Source organism: Crocodylus siamensis, chromosome 8 (assembly GCF_052110815.1).
Source record: "Crocodylus siamensis isolate JL-2025a chromosome 8, ASM5211081v1, whole genome shotgun sequence".
Lineage (NCBI taxonomy): Eukaryota > Metazoa > Chordata > Crocodylia > Crocodylidae > Crocodylus > Crocodylus siamensis.
Window position 1 is genome coordinate 46,981,194 of NC_143402.1, and position 23,306 is coordinate 47,004,499.

General features: G+C 45.0%; 1 protein-coding gene across 4 annotated transcripts in view; it reads left to right on the plus strand.

Moving 5' to 3' along the window:
* Positions 1–22,474, plus strand: part of LOC149858420 (H(+)/Cl(-) exchange transporter 5) — an 88,319-nt gene extending 65,845 nt beyond the window's left edge. For all 4 annotated transcript variants that reach the window (XM_090059915.1, XM_090059912.1, XM_090059913.1 and 1 more), the window contains 8 exons: positions 504–626; positions 4,404–4,610; positions 5,626–5,706; positions 6,839–7,381; positions 13,984–14,170; positions 16,182–16,580; positions 18,884–19,100; positions 20,167–22,474. In XM_090059915.1, the coding sequence (XP_089916041.1) occupies positions 504–626; positions 4,404–4,610; positions 5,626–5,706; positions 6,839–7,381; positions 13,984–14,170; positions 16,182–16,580; positions 18,884–19,100; positions 20,167–20,257 (1,848 nt within the window). In that variant the 3' untranslated portion in view covers positions 20,258–22,474. The remainder of the gene's footprint in view (positions 1–503; positions 627–4,403; positions 4,611–5,625; positions 5,707–6,838; positions 7,382–13,983; positions 14,171–16,181; positions 16,581–18,883; positions 19,101–20,166) is intronic.
* Positions 22,475–23,306: the final 832 nt, after the last annotated feature.

Here is a 23,306-nt window from a genome sequence, read left to right on the forward strand (position 1 = left end):
GACTTGATGACAGCTGGTTTCTTTCAGTATTATGGAAAACTCAGTTGCCTTTTTTTCATTTATATCTAACGAGGGTAGCAAAAACTTATGACATTGTGAAAAGGTATCAGTGTGTTAATAGCCATTTGAATAGTCTTACAAAGCATTTTCTTCCTGGTTTAAGGTAATGTGCAACTTTGTTTGTTTGTTTTTTAACAGGATTAAAAACTTGGGTTAGGGTATTTCTCTGTTTAAAACACTACCACATCCAGTCACTAAGATATTCTTGTACAAGTGATAGTGTATATCTTTATTCTTCCACTGATCCCATGAATGTCACTATCAGCTAGCGCAGATTAAGGTGTGATGCTAGTGCATCACACATTACCAAGCAATTTTAATTTTAATGTTGACCACACTATACAATACGGGCTTCTTTTTAAGCTACTGCTTGTTTCATAGGTGACATGATTTTGATGTGGGATTGCTGTCTAAATCACTGTTTGTTTTCCTGTGCATTTCAGGGTGCGTTTGCGTACATTCTCAATTACTTTATGTATGTTATCTGGGCCTTATTGTTCTCCCTCCTGGCTGTGTCACTTGTCAAGGGGTTTGCTCCTTATGCCTGTGGCTCAGGAATCCCAGAGGTGAGTCAGACTGTTTATCTGTTTTCTTTCCTGAAAGAGTTTTAAAAACACTTGATTTGTTTGGCTGAAGTATATTCTTTGGGTTGAGCATTAATCATGAAAAACTAGACTTTCTTGCAAATAAAACTCGGGAAGAAATTTCATAGGAAGTTCTAATTAATGCTTAAAATTTCACCATTAAAACAGTGAAGTTTCTAGTGTCTTAAAACTAGGGACAGAAGTCGCATATAAATAATGTTAGACTTAACTGATTTAGGTCAAACAGGTTTAGGAATTTCTGTTCCAGTTCTCTTGCCAATTCAAGTTAACCCACAGTTCCCCAGCATCTCAGGTTGCTTTGCATCCCTGGGCTGTGCTGTCTGCTGCAGTGGAGAAGGGTCTGCCTTGCCCCTCTGTTCCCCCAGACAGGGTTTGCCTGGCATAGGGAGAGGGCCATGTAGGCTCCCTATCCCATCCATGGCTCCCAGCTGGCACCCAGCTTGGGCATGGGGAAATAGGGAGAGTCTCTGTGGGCTTCCACCCTGCACCAAGCAGGCAAGTTGGTGCAGGGCCAGCGGGGTTCCCCCTAACCCACCTCCAGCTGACCTGACCGCACCCCTGGCTCCCAGCTTGCTTCCAGTTTGAGCAGGACAGTATGGGGGAAGCCTCCATGGGCTTTCCCCCCACCCCCCACCAGGCAGTTGGGGCTGGGGGTGTAGTGCTGGGGGGGGGGGCAGGTTGGGCTCCCCATCCCTCTCCTCAGCTGGCCTGGGGGAATAGGGCTAGGGTAGGGACAGACAAAGTCTGTCCCACGGGCTGGATCTGATTGGCAGTGGACTCCTTTTCCCAGCCACCTGTACGCATGGCTGGAGCTAGTCTCTGTGGAGACTGCAGCTGCGTGTGAAAGCGCAGGGCTGGGGTTGCCATGGAGACCAGCCCCAGCATCCTGGCAGGGCGCATGGCAGAGTAAGGCAAGGGGCTGCTCCAGAGCCGCTGGGATCTTATGATGGGAGCAGCTTGCTCTGGAGCCAGGGCAGAGCCATGATCCATACCCTGCATGTTCCAGGCAGGGGCACACAGGCAGGGGATTGCAGCTCTGCCCTGGCTCCTTGCAGCGGTGACAGCCTGGTTTAGAGCAGGGGCAGAGCTGCGATCGCCTGCCTATGTGTCCCTGCACAGAGCGTGCAGGCTACAGATCATGGCTCTGCCCTGGCCCTGGAGCAAGGTGCTCCTATCGCAAGATCCCAGTGGCTCCAAAGCAGCCCCCTGCCAGCGCATCTGGGGCCTGGTCTCCATGGCAACCGCAGCCTTAAGCTTTCACAGCCCAGCTGCAGTTGTGGTCTCCATGGAGACCAGCCCCAGCCATGTGGGCAGGGGCTGCTGGGAAATGCAATCCACCTGCCACCTGGATGGGCCACTTTGCCCATCCCTGAGCTAGGGGAATAGCTCCTGGCTCCAGATAGGAGCGGGGAATAAAGACCCAGCTTCAGGCTTTTCCTGTCTCTACCCCCTCCACAAGGTAGCACCTGACTGGGGGGAGGAGGGTTGTTTTCTCCCCCCAACCCTAAAGTCTAATATGAAGCCCTGTAACAAGGCAGGACTATGTACCGGGGCAAGGTTTGGGAAGACCCTGCCAGGGGCAGAGAATCACCTCTGAGGCTGGAGGGCTGTTACCTGCCCTGGTGAGGAAGGGCAAGGTTTTGGGAGACGTATACTGGCCAGCCAATCAAGGATGAGCCTTGCTTGGTTGTATTTGGGTGCCTTCGGCAGTGGCTGGGAGGCGTGCTTTATAGCACCCTGGCTACTGGTATGGGCCACTGCAGGGGTCTGGCTGCCTTTCTGGTTTCAAAAGTGAATGTCTGTTCACTTGCTTATTGGTTCAATCAGCAGAGTTTAGAGAAACCTGCAAAGATTGAACCATTTCAACCTGGGGCTTTTTGACTGTACTTAGCCCAAATAATCATTTCAAGTACATCCCCGTAGACATGTAGTGATAAAACTAGTAGAGAAACACTCTTTGTATAGTACTTAAAGTGCAGTCTCACTGACCGTAGCTAATAACAGAAATTTGCTTATGTCAGGGATAGGAATCAAGAAGGTAGTGACAGCACAGTTAAGTTTGGGTTTTAGTTGCACTGAAGGATTAAACTATTTGTTTTGCACTCTTCTTAGAGTCTTGTCACACGGCATGTTTACCATGTGTTTAATCTGAAGCATCATTCCCATGCTGTATTAAATGTAGTAAGCATTCTCATTCTAAAAGGTAGAAATGGGCACGCTGGAGGAGAGGGACGGGCTGCAACTAGATCTAGACAGGTTACAGGGGTGGATGGATGAGAACAGGATGGGATTCAATATTGACAAGTGCAAGGTGCTGCACCTGGGGAGGAAGAACCAGCAGCTGATCTACAGGCTGCGGAACCCCTTCTAGTCAGTACAGAGGCAGAAAAGGATCTTGGTGTCATTACTGATTCCAAAATGACCATGAGCTGCCAATGTGGGGATGTGATCAGGAAGGCTAAGCACACCTTGTCGTGCATCCACAGATGCATCACAAGCAGGTCCAAGAAGGTGATCCTCCCCCTCTATGCAGCACACTGGTCAGGCTGCAGTTGGAGTACTGCGTCCAGTTCTGGGTGTCGCACTTCAGGAGGGATCTGGACAGCATTGAGAGGCTCCAGAGGAGGTCCACTTTTATGATCAGGCGGCAGCAAGGCAGGCCCTACGAGCAGAGGCTACGAGCAGGACCTGATCCTGTTCAGCCTCCACAAGAGAAGGCTGAGGGAGGATCTGGTGGCAGTCTACAAACTGGCCAAGGGGGACCAGCAGGCAATGGGAGAGTCCCTCTTCCCCCGAGCACTACCTGGAGTAATGAGGAATAACGGCCTTAAGTTGATTGAGAGTAGATTCAGGCTAGATATCAGGAGGTGCTACTTCACAGTCAGGGTGGCTAGTATCTGGAACCAACTTCCAAGAGAAGTGGGGTTCACTCCTACCCTGGGGGGTCTTCAGAAGGAGGCTAGATAATCACCTGGCTGGGGTCATTTAACCACAGCTTGCTTTCTTTCCTGCCATGGCAGGGGGTCAGACTTGGTGGTCTGCTCAGGTCCCTTCCAACCATATCAACTATGAAACAGTAATGCTTACTATGATCTCAGTCTGCTCTGAACAGGGCTGGAGCTGGCTGTGGCCCCTGCCTCCCTTCCCTGTCCCGTACACCAAGCCCAGCAGTAGGTGCCACAGCTTGCATGCTTGCTCATTAGGATGTGCAGCCCCCAGACCCAGAGATTGAACTGTCTTTGCCCAGTGCCCAGCTTTACCCATCCCAGGAGGACCTGCCCCTGGCATGCTTGGCAAGCTTGGTCTGTGCCATTGGTGGCAGATGAAGGGAGTCATGGAGAGCAGGGTGTTGCTCCTGCCACTGGATCTGTGGCAGACATGCACCAGGGCTTGTTCAAATCACCAAAAATCAGTGAGCTGTGTTTGTATTATCATTGGACTGGTCTGTGGAGATAACTGAGTACATCTTAGTATGATCTGGAGATACTCCTCCAGCAAAAAGTTTTGACTTTGCTACAGTATAATTGCACTTGTTTTCCTGCTTGAATGCTTGCATTTAAGTGCAGTTAACATGCTCTAAATATAAGGTGTGACATGGTCCTTGGAGTGTTACCCAAAGAAAAGCAGTAAAGGAGAGCACCCCTGACAGTGGAGCAGCCCCTATTAGAGATCCAGCTACTTTGTGCCCATATCTGCAGGCTTTCATTTGAGCACTGAAGTTTGTGTTTTGACTTTCAGATCAAAACAATCTTAAGCGGTTTCATCATTAGAGGCTATTTGGGCAAGTGGACCCTGATCATCAAAACCATTACCTTGGTGTTGGCAGTGTCATCTGGCTTGAGTTTGGGAAAAGAGGGCCCCCTGGTGCACGTCGCCTGCTGTTGTGGAAACATCTTGTGTCATCTTTTCGTCAAATACAGGAAGAATGAAGCCAAGCGCAGGGAGGTAAAACAAGTGTTTACGTTGTGGGGAAAGATTTTTTTTTTTGTGAGTTTGGTACTACATGCTGAATATAAAATGGTTTCTGTTTTTGCATGTTCTTAATTGCACTCCTATGCAATATTTGTTTGGAGCAAAGGCATTTATGCTTTGGCTTCCATTGGCAAAATATTGCTAAGAGACTAAGGCATTTCCAAAGCCTGCAGAGGACAGGAATTCATCAGATGCAACCTGATTGTGGTGTGCAGTGTTACTTGCTAGAGAGCCAGCTCTTCACTGTATATGTACTCACACAAGTCTATTAATGCCAGCAGGCCCAACTAGGTCAGTAAGATCAACTCAGTATGAATAGTGGCTGAAGGAATGGGCCTTCTGACACTTGGATACTGTGGTGACAGATGTGGTCTGAGAAGCTAGTTAACAGGACAATATTAATCAAAAGTGTTGCTTCTTTACCTGATATATTTTCTGACAACTCATTGACAAATATTTACTGAGAGATGTCTAATGTTAGTTGCATTGTCTTCCACTAAGCATAAAAGCCACGCTATAAAGAATAGGTTGGTCACATGGAATCATGGTAACTGCAATACTGTCTCTCGTTTACAATTTAACTCCTTGATTACTGTAACCAACAGAGTGTATGGGCCATATACTTCTTTTCGGGGATAAAATTAATGCGGCAAAAATGTTGTGTGTATGGTAAGATGCAGCTGTGACTTAGGTATTTTCTGAAACTTTTTCCAAAACAAATAATGAACATTAATGTTGGGAAGGAAATGATTGGATGCAGTTGTAAATTGCATCAGGATTGCCAGGTTTGGGAAACTAAGCAATTTAAATCTTTAATGGCAATGTTTTTAGCTTCTTTTGGAACTTTACATGTCTTCAAATTACTTAAGTTGCTTTATTTCTTAATTCATGTATTAAGCAAGTTCTAGAAGAGTAAATTGAGAGACTCAGTCTATCTGCTTAAGTAGAGGAGCATTCTTGTGTATGATTTCTAACTTTTCTCTTCTAGGTTTTATCTGCAGCTGCAGCCGCTGGTGTGTCAGTAGCTTTTGGCGCACCTATTGGAGGGGTGTTGTTTAGTCTGGAAGAGGTAACCTAAACTTTGTATTGGCTTCTGGGAAGCTGCATGCGCACATTGGCTTCTGGCAAGCTGGATGCATTACTTCAGTCTTCTCCGTGTCTGTTTTGATGTAGAGGGGTAGCCAGTTAAATATTCTTTGGAGTATTTACTGTAGCTGGCAAAGCTTGTGCAATTCAGCTGAATGCTATGAATGTTGGAGAGTTAACTTCTGGGAATGTGTTAGTGCCTTGCCCTTTTTAGCAACACTGCTAGCTAACCATGCAGGGCTCTGCCAGTGCACTCTGTTCCTGACTTCTCTGTTTCTGCAGCCTTGTTTTCCACATCCCTCCAAGTATAAAAAAGCCCTTCCCCAATACTTCAGTCTTGACCTAGATTCTCTGTACTAGTCATGCTCTGGTAGACTTCTGACTTCATTGAATTTTGTAGTAGTTTTTTGTGGCCACAGAAATATGGATCATTTGCTCTTCTCTACTTTTAATCTTAGATTGGCAATTATTTCATTCTTGTTCCAAGTGAGTAACTGTCACAGTAATCGCTGTGGGAAGGCTTAGCTCTTGTACAACATACAAAATTAATTGTTGATGCATAACCAGGTATTTGGATTTGGCTACTGGCAATTTGTAAGATGCAGTGTTATCAAAATAATGCTGTCTATCTTCAGGGTGTCCCTTTTAATGGAGCAGATGATAGGATTGGATCATGTGGAAGATGAGTTTCTTTGTGGTTGGCCAAAAATGTAACTCAAGTTCAGGCCTGGACACTTGATCTTATATTGAATTATTAACCAGCAAAGCTATCTAGATGCCCTGTGCTCTCTGCTTAAATTTAAAAAAAAAAAAAATACAACTTGGAAGTCATCTGACTTGATTCAAAACAGTGGAATTAGTCTGACACCTGGGAGTTCTCTGTGGTTATGCGATTCTCATCATACTTCAACATTAGAAAAGAGTGTTTTTTCAGTGAAGCAGCGGCCCTTACAGCTACTGCTATTTCTCAGTTACTTTAGAGGATTTTTTTAAAAATGTCACTGTCTTGATTCTGCAGCTTACTGAAGAAATTCATTTTTCCAGCTTTTATGCCATGTGATTCTCATTGGACCTCTTGAAATAAATAACTGAATCTGTCTTTTCTTTTTTTGTAGGTCAGTTATTATTTTCCTCTGAAGACGCTGTGGAGATCTTTCTTTGCTGCACTAGTAGCAGCATTTACTTTACGCTCCATCAACCCCTTTGGAAACAGCCGCCTCGTTCTGTTTTACGTTGAGTTCCACACACCTTGGCATCTTCTGGAGCTTGTGCCGTTCATCCTCCTAGGAATATTTGGTGGTTTGTGGGGAGCTTTCTTTATTCGCAGCAACATTGCCTGGTGTAGGAGACGAAAGACAACCAAACTTGGCAGGTATCCTGTTCTGGAGGTTTTGGTTGTGACTGCTGTCACAGCCATCCTAGCCTTTCCCAATGAGTACACTCGTATGAGCACCAGTGAACTCATTTCTGAACTGTTCAATGACTGTGGGATTCTAGACTACTCCAAGCTCTGTGAGTATGTGAGTAACTTCAACAGCACCAAAGGAGATGATCTGCCAGACCGTGCTGCTGGCCCAGGAGTCTACACAGCGATGTGGCAGCTGGCTTTAGCACTTATCCTGAAGGTTTTCATCACCATATTCACCTTTGGCATGAAGGTGAGATCTTCATTAGAAGGATTGAGGTACAAGGATTCTTCAGATGATTATTAGAAAGTAATACTAATACTTTCTAAATGTAAGGGGTCAAGGGTTACATTTTTCAGAGTGCCTTAGTCATTTTAAGAGCCCAAATCCCATGCAGGTTCAGTGGAGATTAATATGTAGAAAAGCGGCACATTATCAGTGGTGTTGCTAACATTGTTCTGTATACAGATACAGATTGCAACAATTTCTGGAGTAGATAAATGAGCAGTAGGACTGTGTGAAACGGGTTTTTTAAATTCTTTTTGGATTCAGCCATTTCAGAGGACAGTGATTCGTTTCAGTGTTTTGGATCACTGTCCTATTTAGTTTTGGCTGAATCTGTTTTGAGCAGGCTGCAAGGGAAGTTTTGCACAGCCCTACCCTGCTGGGTGGGGCTGCAGGGCCCTAGTGGGGAGCAGGACAGGGCAGTGGGTTACTTGTCACTGCCGTGCAACCTGGCTCCACAGGGAGCAGAGATCCAGGGCAGGCAGTGGTGGGGAGTAGACCCTGATGGAGGTCGCTGCTCCCTGCAGAGCTAGGTTGTGCAGCAGGGATTTCCCAGTCCCTGGTTTAATTCCCCACCTGTTTCCGAGGGGTGTGGGCCCCCGGATCTGCGCATCGGGTTTCAGCAGGCTACTGCTCATGCTGAGGCCAGTGGCAGCACTGCAGTCTTCTTGGTGTGGGCTGCGCTGAGCTGCTGCTGCTGGCCCCAGCCTGCTGAAACCCTGCATGCAGATCAGGGGCCTGTGTCCCCAGGGAAGAGCTGGGGAAACGGTCAGAGAGCTGGGTAATCGAACAGGGGGCTAAATGTCAATATCAGAGCAGTCCTTCCCTCCCTCCTTTCACCTCCCTCTTAGTTTTTGTTTCCCTGCAAGCCCAGCCCCAAAACGCTGATATTCTCCAAAATCTTTCGGAGCTTTCTGATTAATTTCAGAGCTGTTTCAGAGCCTTCTGTTTCTATTCGGATTTGGTGTTTCAGGTGCCAAAACAGCCCGAAACACTTAGCAAATTTCAGCAGCCGTTTCGTTTTCCAATGAGCGGTTCTCCTGAGGTAACTGCCTGCAGCAGATCCCTTGCCACTTGCAGTTACCTTGGGATGAACATGATCCATCCATTAATTTAACATACATTAGTGTGTAATTACTCCTGTCTTCCTGGGAGGTAACTCTTACTCCAGAGTGGAGTATACAGCTTTGTGTTTGCTTTGCATTTACCCTGGTGCAGTCTACCTTTACAGAGATGTACATTTGTTATGTGCCTGCACCCTTGTACATTTTTCCAATCAAAGCTGCCACCCTGGCCTGCCTTCTGCCTAACTACAAACTAATATTGTTAACTACATCTCACTGAGCTGGTTTTTGGTTTTACTCTGGTCTTACTACATCTGATTATGCTTAGGAAGTGGTGGCTAGCAGTTTGTTTGGTTTTTCTTACTACCACTACCACAGTTTCTGGACTAATTGCACTTTTGACCTCTACTGTAGGTTTTTTTTGTTTTTCATTTCCTTTTGAGCCCACCTCCCTTTTAGGTAGCAAGCCTTTGTCACCTTGTCTAGTGGGAGAATTTCACCCTCTTGAACTGCACCTGGGTTTCATTCACCTAGGATCATTGCGGGCTGGACCCGATGGTCTCATGAGGTCCCTTCCAGGTGTAAATGGCTGTGAATCTCAGCAGACCTGGATTTATCTTTGGTTCCCTGGGGTTTTGTTGCACCCTTCAGGAGGAGCAATGATGGCTGTAACCAGCAGCTGTAGAGCCTCCTTGTAGGGTTTGAGAGTAAAAGAACATTTAAAAGAAAAAGATCTAAAGCAGTAAACTGGTTTCTGTTCAGGTTTCCTAGCTTATTGCCTGGATCTGGGGAAAGGCCCAAATCCTTCAGACTCCTTTTGGCACATTCCCTGCATCAACATCTTCCCTTCTCAGCCCCTAAGGGCTCCCCTTCCCTTCTTGGGAAGCCTTTAAAAGAACAAAAGCACAGATTCAATGCGTTTGATCTCTTGCAAAAGAGCTGTCTTTTCAGCATGCAGCCTGGAAGTGTTTACTGGGAGGTTACTTATCTAGATCCATTGTGTTGCTTTCCTGCTTGTTTTTTTTCCCAGCAGCACCCTATTAAGTTAGATCTATGCATTCATGCAGGAAAGTCTTAACATATAATACAATAACTTGATTTCCTTAACCAGGTGACAGTGTTCATGAAACTACAGTGCAGTATCCTTAGATAATTATACCAACATTCCTCACAATTGTTCTTGAAACTTCTTAATGCAGCAAGGGCTGCAACTGTGAATTGTGTAATCCTCCTGAAGCCAAGCTAGAGCTTGAGAGTGAAGTAGCATGTACAAACCACAGAATTACAATTGCAACTTTTTATTGCATGAACAATTGCAATTTAATTTCTGGTAGGGTAAGAATGAATTTGTAGCCCCCACCCTCCCATGAGGCTGCATTTTTTGCATATACAGCAAATATGTGTATTTCTGAAAACAGTCTCCAGGAATCTGGTCACTTTGCTTTCTTTTGAATTGGCATTCCTTAAGATTAATTAAAATACCCTGACACAATTTCATACCATACCTATTCAGAAAATTACCACTGAGCCATAAATGTTGTAACTGTTTCAGGCAGACAAGGTTCCTTGGGTGAATCTGATATCTTTTATTAGACCAACTTAAATAGTTGGAAAAATTTGTCCTTAGACCAACATGGCTACAACACCCCTCCCTCCCCCATAACTGATTCAGGTTTCTTCCAGCTAAAGACTAAGGTTGAAATGAGGCAGTGACTAAAGCTAAATATCAATTTCCCTGTATCTGAAATGCAGTTGGGGTATTGCCATATTTCCAATGTAGGGTAAGTGAAGAATCCTTAGATTTATGCAAACGAGTGTCTCCCTTAGTGTTTCATAGCTTTGTAGTTTCTAGGGTCAGAAGGGACCTGAGCAGATCATCAACTCGGACCCCGTGCCATGACAGGAAAGAGTACTGGGGTCACATGACCCCAGCAAGGTGTTCATCTAGCCTCCGCTTAAAGACCTCCAGGGTAGGAGCCAGCACCACTTCTCTTGGAAGTTGGTTCCAGACCCTAGCTGCCCTGACCATGAAGTAGCGCCTCCTGATATCTAGCCTAAGTCTACCCTCTGCCAGCTTGTGACCATTATTCCTGGTCACTCCTGACAGTGCTCGGGGGAACAGGGACTCCCCCCAATGCCTGCTGGTCCCCTCTGACTAGTTTGTAACGGGCCACTAAGTCCCCCCTCTGCCTTCTCTTGTGGAGGCTGAACAGGTTCAGGTCCTGTAGCCTCTCCTCTTAGGGCCTGCCCTGCTGCCCCCTGATCATGCAAGTGGCCCTCCTCTGGACCCTCTCCATGTTGTCCACATTCCTCTTGAAGTGCAGCGCCCAGAACTGGATGCAGTACTTCCACTGCAGCCTGACCAGTTTCACATAGAGGGGGGAGGATCACCTCCTTGGACCTGCTCGAGATGCGTCTGTGGATGCATGCCAAGGTGCGGTTGGCCTTCCTGACTGCATCCGCACACTGCCGGCTCATGTTCATTGTGGCATCAGTGATGACTCCAAGATCCTTTTCTGCCTCTGCGCTGACGGGAAGGGAGTTCCCCAGCCTGTAGGTATGGTGCTGGTTGTTCCTCCCCAGGAGCAGCACCTTGCACTTGTCAGTGTTGAATCCCATCCTATTCTCGTTCTCCCACCTCTGTAACCTGTCTAGGTCTGATTGGAGCCTGTTCCTCCCTTGTAGTGTGCCCACATCCCCCCACATCTTAGTGTCATCAGTAAATTTGAAAAGGGTGCTTTTTACCCTCTCATCCAAGTTGCTGATGAAGATCAGTTGAACAGTGCAGGCCCAAGGACTGAGCCCTAGGGGACCCCACTACCCACATCCCTCCAGGTTAAAAATGACCCATCCACTACCACTCTCTGGGTGTGGCCCTCCAGCCAGTTGGTGACCCATTTGACTGTGTAGGTGTCAACACCACAGTCCCCCAGTTTCTTAATGAGAACGGGGTGAGAGACAGTGTCGAAGGCCTTCTGAAAGTACAAGAAGACTCTACTGCGATCCCTGCATCTAAGGATTTGGTGACATGGTCTTAGAAGGCCACCAGGTTGGTCTGACAGGACCTGCCTCTAATGAACCCGTGTTGGTTGCCCCTAAACATAACCTCCCCTGCTGGCCCCTCGTGGACATGTGCCAGAATAATTCTCTCAAAAAGTTTGCCCAGGATTGAGGTGAGACTAACTAACTGTGTTATAATGGGCCATTTCATTATTATAGTGGACAACCTTTATGGATAAAGCAGAGGTGCTGAGCATACGGCCTGCAGTGCCTTTTCTATTCAGCTAGGCTGTTGATGGACTGCTGGAAATTGGCAGATGTGGCCAGGTGGACTGATTTGCTGCAGAATCTAGGGCCTTTGGGCTTTGATGGACATGGTGATTGGCTAGTGCAGCTCTTGTTGTCCTCCAGCTGCTTCACCCATTTCCACTGCTGCAGTGCTATCTTTTTGACTGCCAGCCCCACCACTACTTCATGACCCTTGCCAGAGATAGCTGCCATTGCTGTACAGGTTGTGGTGTTGGCAGCAGTTCCAGCTCTGAGTCCAGTGCAGGGCACATGGCAGGAGCTGAAGCTGCACTTCATGCCCTGTGTTGGAGCCACAGCTGCTGCTGCATGCCCCTAGTTGGAGCTATTGCTGCCATGTGTCTCATGGAGCTCTTGCTGGAACTGCCCCATTCTGGAACCACCCCGTGCCTCAGGCTGGATCCAGCTTGAAGGGGAGCCACATGGTCTGGATTTAGCCTGGGGTGCAAGATGAGTTGATGCCCTAGGTATAAGGTAAAATGCTTATTCAGAGTTTGAAGTATTAGAGCTATGCAGCCAGGTAGACAGGTTGACTATAATCACTTACTGTTTCATAAGATAAATGTTCTTGTGGATTATGCTGAATTGGCTTCATAGATTTCTAGGGTTGGAAGGGACCTGTTAGATCATTGAGTCTGACCCCCTGCTCTGGGCAGGAAAGAGTGCTGGGGTCAAGCAACTCCAGCCAGGTGCTTGTCTAACCTCCTCTTGAACATCTCCAAGGTAGGGGAAAGTACCACCTCCCTTGGAAATTCATTCCATATTTCCTGACGTCCGATCTAAATCTTCTCTCCTTCGGTTTATGGCCATTGTTTCTGGTAATCCTGAGGGGTGCCCTAGTAAACGGAGCATCCCCTATTTCCTGCTGACCCCTCCTGAGGAGTTTGTAGACAGCCACAAGATCACCCCTCAGCTTTCTCTTGTGGAAGCTGAAGAGATTCAGGTCCCTCAGTCTGTCTTCATAGGATCTTACCTACAGACCCTCAACCATATGAGTAGCCCTCTGAACCCTTTCCAGGTTATCCACATCTCTCTTGAAGTGCAGCGCCCAAAACCGGACGCAGTACTCCAGTTGCAGCCTCACCAGTGCCACATGGAGGGGAAGAATCATCTTCCTAGACCTGCTCATGATGCACCTGCTAATGCAAGACAGAGTGCGGTTAGCTTTACTTATTACTTCGTCACATTGGTGACTCGTATTCATGTTTCAAATAAACATGATTCTAAACATTGCAGTGGATGACATAGGAGTTATGAATATAGCTATGAGAACGCCAGCTAAACCAAAGCCCAGTTCTGGCAAGAACCTTTTCTGAGGTCACTTAATTTCAAATGGGTCATTTCACAAGCAGCAAAACAGTTCTTGTCAAGCTAGTGAGGCAGTGGGGAGCAGTAGTGTGTGTGTGTGTGTGTGTGTGTGTGTAGTTATTTCATTAATTGTCGTAGGAAAATGGTTTATTAGAAACTCCTGACAGCAGAGTGGTAGTAACCTGAGATCAGTAAATCCTGAATGTAGAGGTACTTGATTATGACTTCATACACAAACCAAATAGGAAGTGAACAAAAGGATCAAGCTGGACTCTAGAATATCTTGTCTACATAGCTCACCAGCAAAATGTCTCTTTCAACGTGTAAAAAATATGTTAAAAGCAACAGCTAGAGTTGTTATGCGTGCTAGAAACTAGAGTTTTAATTTTAGGGTTATGAATATTAAAAGTGCCAGTGTAAGAGATGACATTGTGTGGTAGCTAAATATTCCTCTGGGATGTGGAGCCTTACCTTTCCTTTATTTGGGGAGAAAGGCACAGTATCTCTCCAATTAGCTTGTCACATTTTCTTATATGGTCAGTCCTTGGTTCTGTCGAGTCTTCCGTTGTTCCTGGGAGTGAGCAGCAGGTCAATCCAATGTATGTAAGAACTTCAAAATGAATGTGGCTGCAGTGGGGAAGTATTGTCCAGGGAGCCGCTAGGGAAAAATGTGAATATACCCACTAGTTCACATAGGGGACAGTGGCAGGAAAAGCATGCATACCAACCGCTAACCTTTTGGTGCGGCGAAGGGATATTCTTGTGTAATAGCCATAACTTGTTGCTAATGTGATTCTGTATTCATCTTCTAATTCTGTTACTCCTCAATATATACTCTATTCTATTGAGCAGTGTCTCCTTTACCATGCACTGATGTGTTTTTATTGATAGGTTCCTTCAGGTCTGTTCATCCCCAGTATGGCTGTTGGTGCCATAGTAGGTAGACTACTAGGAGTAGGAATGGAGCAGCTGGCTTATTATCATCATGACTGGACTATCTTCAGTGGTTGGTGCAGTCAAGGGGCTGACTGCATTACTCCTGGACTTTATGCAATGGTTGGGGCTGCTGCATGTCTAGGTAAGCAATATGTGTTTGCTTAAGCTGATGTAGTACTGTTAGTCATTGAGGGTGCTTGTACATGTGATGGTCATCACGATGTACATGTGATGAAAGCGTAATTTGTGTGGCTTAATGGTATCACATGTTACATGTGCGCCAGTTTTGGGAGTTTTAAATGACTTTGCACTGTTGCAAATGAAACTACATCTGGATGCAGTTTTGTAATGATGCAGCTGTCAGCTAGCCCTCTGTCTGCGGGAGAGGCAGGCAGGCTCCACTACAAAAAGGATTGGGCCTCTTGCCACTTGCCTTCAGCAGGCACCTGATCCTTTTTTTTTTTTTTTATTCGGAAGAGCCTGCCTGCATCTCCCACACCTGGGGGGCAAGCTGCCAGTGAGCCAAGCGGCTCCTGAGCTGTGGGAGGCCCTGGTCCTTCCTTCCAGGGCTGTGGCACCCCCTGGGGCTCCCTGGGCAGGCTGCTAGTGGGCCAGGGACTTCCCCAGCTTGGAGGAAGCACCTGGTCGGATCCAACTCTTCCCCGAGCTCGCCAGGGCTTCCAGTGCTCACTGTACTGTCCCTGTTGCTTGGGACAGTGTGGGAATGGGCTCGTTCGCCCTGGGGCAGCTTGGGGAAGCAGCAGAAGGGTGGGTAGTTGTTGTGGCAGCAGGAGAAAGTGGCAGGCATGGTGCACGGGATCCTGGAAACCCACCAAGCCCATGTTTCCCTGAGCCTGCCTAGGCTTCTAGTGCCTTGCGCACCATCCCCGCTACGTTCTCCAGCCATCAACACACCCAACCACCTTCCTGCTGCATCTCTGGGTGAGGCAGGCTCTGCAAATAAATAAACAAAAGTATTGGGCTCCTTGCTACTTCTACTTTCAGCCAGGTGCCTGGCTGCTCCTTGGGTGGACTTGGAGAATGCTTGGATCCATCCAGGTGCTGCTTCTGAGCTGGGGAACCCTTAGCCTGCTAGCAGCCTATCCAGGCAGCGCTGGGGATGCCGCCACTGTGGAGGGAAGAACCAGGGCCCCCTGCAGCTCAGGGGCCACTCAGCCCCTGGCAGCTTGCCCCTGCCTGCAGGCAGGCTTCAGTTCTGACAATAAATAATGAAAAAGGATTGGGCTTCTAGCCGTAATGGGAAGGAAAATTTGGAAGTGTGGTTTCAATTTAAAACCCATCATTTCAATTTGGGCGCCATAGAATAAAACCTTGGGGACTCAATCAGCACTCAAATTGCTAGTTCAGAAAATGATGTGATTACTTGTTACTTGTCTCCATTGAAAACATTTTACTATTAAGATGCATAAACTTGCATTTCACAGTGGTAAAAATGGCTGACCAATACCAAACAAAAACAGGTGGAGCTACCTGTATTTCCTCTTGTAATCAAAGCAAGTGAAAGTGGCCCCTTTGACCAGGTCAGAATGTCATCTGTTGTGGAGATACAATGACCTCTGAAAGTAAAGTGTTATGTACTTGTTTTAGTGCTTGAAAGGCTTGACACATTTATTGTGCAATTAAGTAGTTTTGTGATGAAATAAACTTTTCCATTATTCAGTGAAAGTTATCAGCTGTCCAGTAAACCAAATCTGAGGAACAGCAGTATGCTGTCAAAATAATTGTATGTTATCAAAACAGTTGTAACAGATATAAATATCAAGCGTGTTATAGAGGTTCTGACAGCTCTTTGGAGAGAATCTTGCAAGTCAGTGGATCTGCCATCCTACGTAAGACAGAATCTGATCACACTTGTCGTCAAAAGTACGCTCTGTTATCAAGTAAATGTGTGTCTTTTGGCTACTTCTGAATGTTGAAAAAAACAGCTGAGAATAGTGCTTTAAGAGATGGTGACACGGGAACCATTTTTTTTCTAAAACCAGCTTAATGAGAAGGTCACCTACAATCCAGACAGAAACATAAGTTGGGCCTGAAAGTATGGACATTTCCTAATAAATCAGCATTTTATATTAATACTTTTTTCCAAGTTTTTTGAAGTGCTAGAAGCTTTCAACCTCGTTCTGTTTTTACAGGTGGAGTAACCCGTATGACTGTGTCACTGGTGGTCATTATGTTTGAACTTACTGGTGGACTGGAGTATATTGTTCCTCTAATGGCAGCAGCCATGACCAGCAAGTGGGTGGCAGATGCAATTGGACGGGAAGGAATCTATGATGCCCATATTCGCCTCAATGGTTATCCCTTCCTGGAGGCCAAGGAGGAGTTCTCACACAAGACTCTTGCAATGGATGTCATGAGGCCGCGACGGAATGACCCTCCTCTGACTGTCATCACTCAGGACAGCATGACTGTAGAGGATGTGGAGGTCATAATCAATGAAACCACATACAGTGGCTATCCAGTTGTTGTGTCACGGGAGTCACAAAGGCTTGTTGGTTTTGTCCTCAGAAGAGACCTCATCATTTCAATAGGTAAGAGCAGAAAGACAAAGTTCTACATGGATTAAGTGTTGCATCTGGAAGCCTATGACTGCCACCTCCATATGTACTTTCTAAATTAACAGTACCATGGTTTTAAGATTCAGTGAGCAGTCCCACTATAGACCATCTGTGCTAGGGTCATGTACCTTATAGCTTTCTGAATCTTAGTATGCAAGGTACCATTTGACATGTGTAGTTAAATCACTGCAACTAGTCTTAGGCCGTGTGTAGACGAAACAAGGGGCATGCGTGCACAACACTTTAAAGCAGGTTAAATGCTTTTGCACCACTTTAATGGTGTTTGCACACATTGTTGGCATATTGCGCAGTAATTCCAGACGCTGTAGCAACTTTGGCTGTGTAATGCGCCTTAGATGACTTGGGGCACAGCAAACTAAAAGTCCTCTGAGGAGTTTGTTTGCTGCCCTACAGCTGTAGAGTGAAGCACCAAGCTGCGTGCAGCTCAGGGGCTCTGCAGGAAGCCTGTGCAGGCGGCCTGGCAACAGCCTAGGAAGGCAGGCTCTGCCCAAAGGGGAAAAAAAAAATTGGTGAACCTGATCATTTCCCCCCCCCCCCCCCCCATGAACCTGCTTGCCTGAGCTACGTGGGGGCCTGGTGCTTCCCTCCATGGCTGTGATTCCCCCCCCCCCCCCCCCAAGACCATCCAAGCTGGATGTCAGTGGGTAGGTGTCACCTGGGGTGGGCCGCTGCTGCCACAGAGGCAAGCACCAGCCCTTCCTGCAGCCCAGGGACTACATCCACAGGCCAGACAGATCCCAGGGCTCCAACCTATAGGTTGCTGAACTCTGTGGGATGAGATCTTTTCAGCTGAACAGTTGAGCACATGGGGCAAGGAGGGGCACACTAACTCTTAAGCATTAACCAGTTTTGTCCACAGTCCTGCTTTCAGCATGAATAGTATGACTGTTTTGTACAAATCTCTGCTGATTTCAGTGGTCATCTCTCTGTGATAGACTTGTTGTTTCACGGTATGGGAACTACTGCTCTTGATTTCTTCTTCTTTTGTGACTTGCCAAGTACTTTAGCCATTGACAATGAGAGGGGAAGAAACACAGGAAGGGTCTACTACTAAGATTTTGTTTCCTTCCTTGGGCTGGGTTGTGATTTAACATGATACTTCTTGTTTTCATTTCATCATGAATGTCTAGAAACTCAAAATGAACAGTTTAGTTTTCCCTAAAAATTCACAATAGTCCACTTTTGTGCGTGTCAGAGAACAGGATTCAGTCCCAGTTGTCAACCTTCTCTAAATGCTAAACATTTAAAACAATGTTACAAATTCAGATTTTTGGAAGTCAAGTTAGCTTCTAGCCTAGGGACTATGTAGGTAATAATGGAAAAGAATTAGGACTCTGATATGGCTACTGTCAGATTGATCTGTTTTTGTTGGCAGACAAATCTGATACTCATTAAAATAAACTCTTCATAAAGGAGAGAATCTTGACCAGGATGCATGGACTCTTTGTGCAAAGAAAATGTTTTTCTCATCAAGTGCCCATACTCTGATTGGTCCATAAAGTAAGGTGTATTTAAACCTCCCTTCCCCATAAATATGGAAAGGATCATATGTAATTAGTGGATAGGAATACAGAGTCTGGGTGGGTATTCTTGGATTTCATTTTATCCTGTTACATAAAACTTCTAAGATGGGCATATTAAAGATCCTTTTAAAATTGCTTTTGAAATGTAAGCTCTTATCCCATGTAACTGCTCCTGAAAAGTAATTAGCCTAGCACTAGCATCTCTGTCTCCAGAAGTACTTTTCATTTCCTCCCTAGTTACCCCTGGTGTCTACAGCAGCAGTAAAGTGATACACTGTGTCTTGCAGCACCAAAAACTTAAGCAGAATTCTTAAGTTTGCCACAGAACTTAAAACAATGTGCAGTGGTTAAGCAGAGCTTATCAGCAGAAGGGAGTTCATAGAGTCATAGGAGAGAGGAGCTGGAAGGGACCTCAGGTGGTCAATCAAGTCAGTCTACCCCCTGCTCAAAGCAGGATCATCCCTATCCAAGCCATCCCATACAAGTCCTTGTCTGACCTATTCTTAAACTACACAATCAACCCTGGTTCCCATGAGGGCTGTGATAATCATTTGATGATATAGAATTACTGTCAGTCTGTCTTCCTATGCAAGTTGTTGGCTGTATGGCCTGAGACGAGCACCTACTACTTATTTGGGTAACTGAATGAGGTGATTGCCACGTGAGCAAGGGCAGAGGGATTAAAGGTTGTGCTTCAGATATCTTTTATAATTGACAACTTCTTTCATCCAGAAAATGCCAGGAAGAAGCAGGATGGGATTGTGAGCACTTCAGTTATTTATTTTACTGACCACTCTCCACCACTGCCTCCAAGCTCTCCGTCCATGCTCAAACTCAGGAGTATCCTGGACCTGAGTCCTTTCACAGTGACAGACCAAACACCCATGGAGATTGTTGTGGATATATTTCGCAAGCTAGGACTACGCCAGTGCCTTGTCACGCACAATGGGTAAGAGCACTGCAGGGGTGAGTAGTGGGATGCTGACTAGGAACAGCAAAACACAGAATGATTTAAAGAGCAGTCACAGCTTGGCAGAAAGCTGTTCTGAAACAGTAAATCTTTCTGGGAAAGGGAGTAATATAAACGAAGAGTGGGGATATTGAAGCCATGAAGCATGGCACCATGTGGTAAAAATATCAAATATCACTGTGTTGAAGAAAAGCAGGGGGACAAGTTCAAATAATATTTTCTACTTCAGCTCCAGCAATGTGCATAATGTTAATACTAGTTCCTGTTAGGGTGCTTTTAGCCAATACAAAGTAGAATATTTTTTTAAAAGTTGCCAAGAAGGGGTTTGGGGAAATTTATTTAATAATGAGTTTATAGATCTGTTTGTTAAGATGCAATATCTTTTATTAGACCAACTGAAATAGTTGGTAAAATTCTTCTTTGCAAGCTTTTTGGTTACAAACATCCTTTGCACAGCTGAGGAAAGATCTGCAGTTGGTTTGTGCTCTTCCTGAATGGAAAACTCTTTTTTCTATTCCATCCAGGAAGAGCACTGACCAACTGCAGACACTTCCTCAGCCCGACAAAGGGTGTTTACCCAAAAGCTTGCAAAGAAGAATTTTTCTATTTTAGTTGGTTTAATACAAGATATGGATTTACCCAAAGATCCTTGTCTACCAATGTCCTTAGACCAACACAGCTACAACCTATAACCTTTGTTAAGATGCATCACTCAAACTGCTTGTCCCTCATAACCAGGAATACTATTAATAATGTTGTCCATGAATCCTTTGACTTTTATGAGGAAAAAAGATGACTCGTAAAAACTTTTCGGAGGAAAATGTGTTTGCTTCAGTTTCTTAAAGAAAATCTTTTGAATATTTCAGAAATACTACAATGGGGTGTTTCAACATTTCATCTGAAAAGACTTGGCATTAGAGTAGCCTTGTAGCATTCCAAGCCATGGCAACTTTTTTATGATTATCATGGTTTAAAATTGTCATTGGACTAGGATGAATTTGGGGAAAGGAATTGCTATGCTAACGATCTGTTGTTAACTTTCCAGGAAACTACTTGGGATCATTACCAAAAAGGATGTATTAAAGCACATTGCACAAATGGCTAACCAAGACCCAGATTCTATACTCTTCAATTAAAAACAGACCCATAGGAATTGTGTGTTTGATGCAACAAAAGGAACTTTGTAAAAGACTCTGGATTTTTCTCTTCTATTTTTATTGTGAACCTGGAGCTATCTTCAGAGTTTCCGTATATGGAGCTGAAGATAATCATGTTTGTTTTTTTTTTTTACAAGATAACTAATTGCACTACATAATTTGTGGAAACTTAATCTTCTCTTTAGAAGAAAAGACTTTTATTATATTGCTTTTGTGAAGTTGCATTGGAAAGATTCCATGAAGGAGTAAAAGCAAAATGCTACAGAATTAAATCTGTTCCTTTTTTTATTTTATTTGAATGCTTTCATAGCTAATGTGGGGAGGGAAAGAAAGTATTAGTCTTAAGTCTACAGAAGCCTTGGAGGAGGAGGATGACTGCGCATAGCACTCAGAGGCTGCCTGAGAAAGATGTAGTCATAAGGGCCATTGCTTCCAGATAGCTGCTTGATAAAAACAAATCTGATGCTTGCTTTTAAAAGCTTTAAAAAAAAAAAAAAAAGTGAGAGCTGATTGTTAGGGTGACTTTCTCCCCTCTGCATTTGAATTCGGGGGAAATCTACTAGTTCCTTTATGCACTGTTTAGCTAAATGAGGACTGACTTTGCTGCTTCAAGCAAAAAAAAAAAAAAAAAAGGTTTTCTGCTGAAGCTGTACTCTGTTTCTAATCAGAATGTTGCTTCATTTTGGTTGGTCTTCTCTGAATGTATTTAACTTCCCTCTGTGGCTCACTCCCTAAAAGTATGCAAAAGAGAACAGAAGGTGTTATCAGTTGCTTTCTTGTAACTCCCCTTTTCTCTTAAACTGAAGGATCTCTCCTCCATGACTTCTATAAAAATGATTAATTGAAATGATTGACAGTCCTAAATTATTGCCCTAGTTTTTACTGCACTTCCAAGTAATCCTTAATCACATTTGATTATTGAACAACTGACCTCTTACTTAATCAGCAGCATCTTATGTTGTGAGGATATGGCTACGGGAAGTCCCTGTATCCACAATGTTTACATGAATGCCTGCGCCATATTACCAGCTTCCTTTCTCTCTGTCGCAGTCTAACTCAGGATGGAATCCTGTCTGTAGGATTGAGTACACTGCCACTTTATGTACAGTCACCACTTCCTGTCTTGGTCTTATTACCAGCAACTATGCAATAAAAACCCCTTTAATGACCACTCCAGCAGTACAATTCACATCCCTTCCCAAAATGTCCTTCTAAAATCATTGCATCCCAAACTCTGTCAGAGTGCTACTGATGAGATCACTTGACCGTTCACTGAGGTTTTAGTCAGTAACCAGTCTGCTTCACTTTAGCAGCCACTTCAGACCAGGTCAGGTGAGGTTGGCATTGACAGTGGAATTCAGTGAAATGGTCAAAAGGTGATTGTCCATGTAAAGTGAGTCAAAAGCTGAACTGTCAGAAGCTATGGGCAAAAATTGGGCTGGCACTAAAAACTTAGTGGGAACTTTTAATCTGTTTCTTCAATGAACAAACCTTGAACCATTGAAACAACCACTACCTTGAGACAAGTTTGCCCCTCTTGGCACCTTCTCCTGAAAGGGCCATAGGAAGTAAACTTCCTTTATCCTTAGAGATGGTTCCTTTAGACCGGGGCTCGGATGTATTGACAGGAGGTGATGTGCCTGCCATCCAACAAAGTATTGCTGCCCATGATAAACCTGGTCTGTAGGTAAATAGGACTCATGTCTTCAGAGCTGGCAGGTACCTTCCACAAGTGCTAGAACTTTTCTTCAACATAAATAAGCTGGTTTCTGTTAAAAAACACTTATATCAGCTTCAAAACCACTTGCAGTTGCCATTGCTTTAGCATCCTAACAAGATGATGATGTCTGCTACTCTGATCATATTGTTTAGTAAAGCTGAGTCAGCCGACCAAAATGTTATCAACGAATAATTATCTTGTGTTTGGAAATAAATGCCTTGAATGTCTCTAATGTTGCTTGTTCAGCAGGAGACAGTTACGTTCCCTTTTTTATTACAGAAAGAATGCTCTTTAGTCCCATCTGTAGCCTTGAATGCTTCAGTGAGCTGTATTCAGGGTTTGTCACGAAGCTAATCATTGAGTGTTTGCTCTGTCTCATTTTCAGAGAACTGTTCCCAGTCTCATGACAAATGAATGCTGTGCAAGCCTGATTTCAAAAACTGCTATTAAAAACACTATTTTTGGTTAAATTATAATCATATAGAGAACAAATGTGTTGTGTGTAACCCATGCAGTGCGTCTCTTCCCTTCTGGTACTGCGGGCCCAAGAAGGGACAAATGGCTGTAAGTTCTCAATTCAAGCTCTTGCCTCCCTTGGAAGCATGTGCACACGCCTGTTGCACAGCCCACTCGCCCACCCTGTGGTCCCAATGTTATTTCTTTGGCTGATGTTATATGGTGCACCCTGTTTAGAAATGGTTAAAATGTCTTGAAAGTCTGTCCCTTGTCAAGGCAGTCATAGGATAAGTGCCAACTGCACTAGAAAACCTAACTGCTGAATCAGCATTGCTAACTAACCCCAAGAGCTGGATAATCATGAGACTAGTTTAAATGCATGAGATTTAGATTTAGTTGAAGTTAGTCCCAGGGTTGAGAGCTCCCACTTTACAGCTTGTTCTTGCTAATCATGATAGAAGTATTTTTAAGACAGGACAGTTAAAACTCCCATATAATCATGTGACACCTTCCCTCCCCTGCAGCTGGAGCCGCAGATGAAGTACCAAATAGGTGAGTTGGGAATTCCTAATTTTTACCCACGCATAGTTGACTCCAGCTCTCAGAAGCAGGTTGTTCCTAAGAAGCTGTTACATGGTAGGCCAGATGATAGGCTCCTTGAATCACTGAACATTGGAAGAAGTAGAAGCAGTTGCACACTCCAGTTTGAAGTGGGATAACGTAGCAGGCATGGCACCAGCATGCATCTGGGTGGAACCAAGTTCTAGGAAAGGGTAGGAGTGTTGTCTGATAAGGGATTTCTTGCAGATCAGAAAGAGAAAAAAACTAGAGGAAAAAAGGGGCCACCAGGGT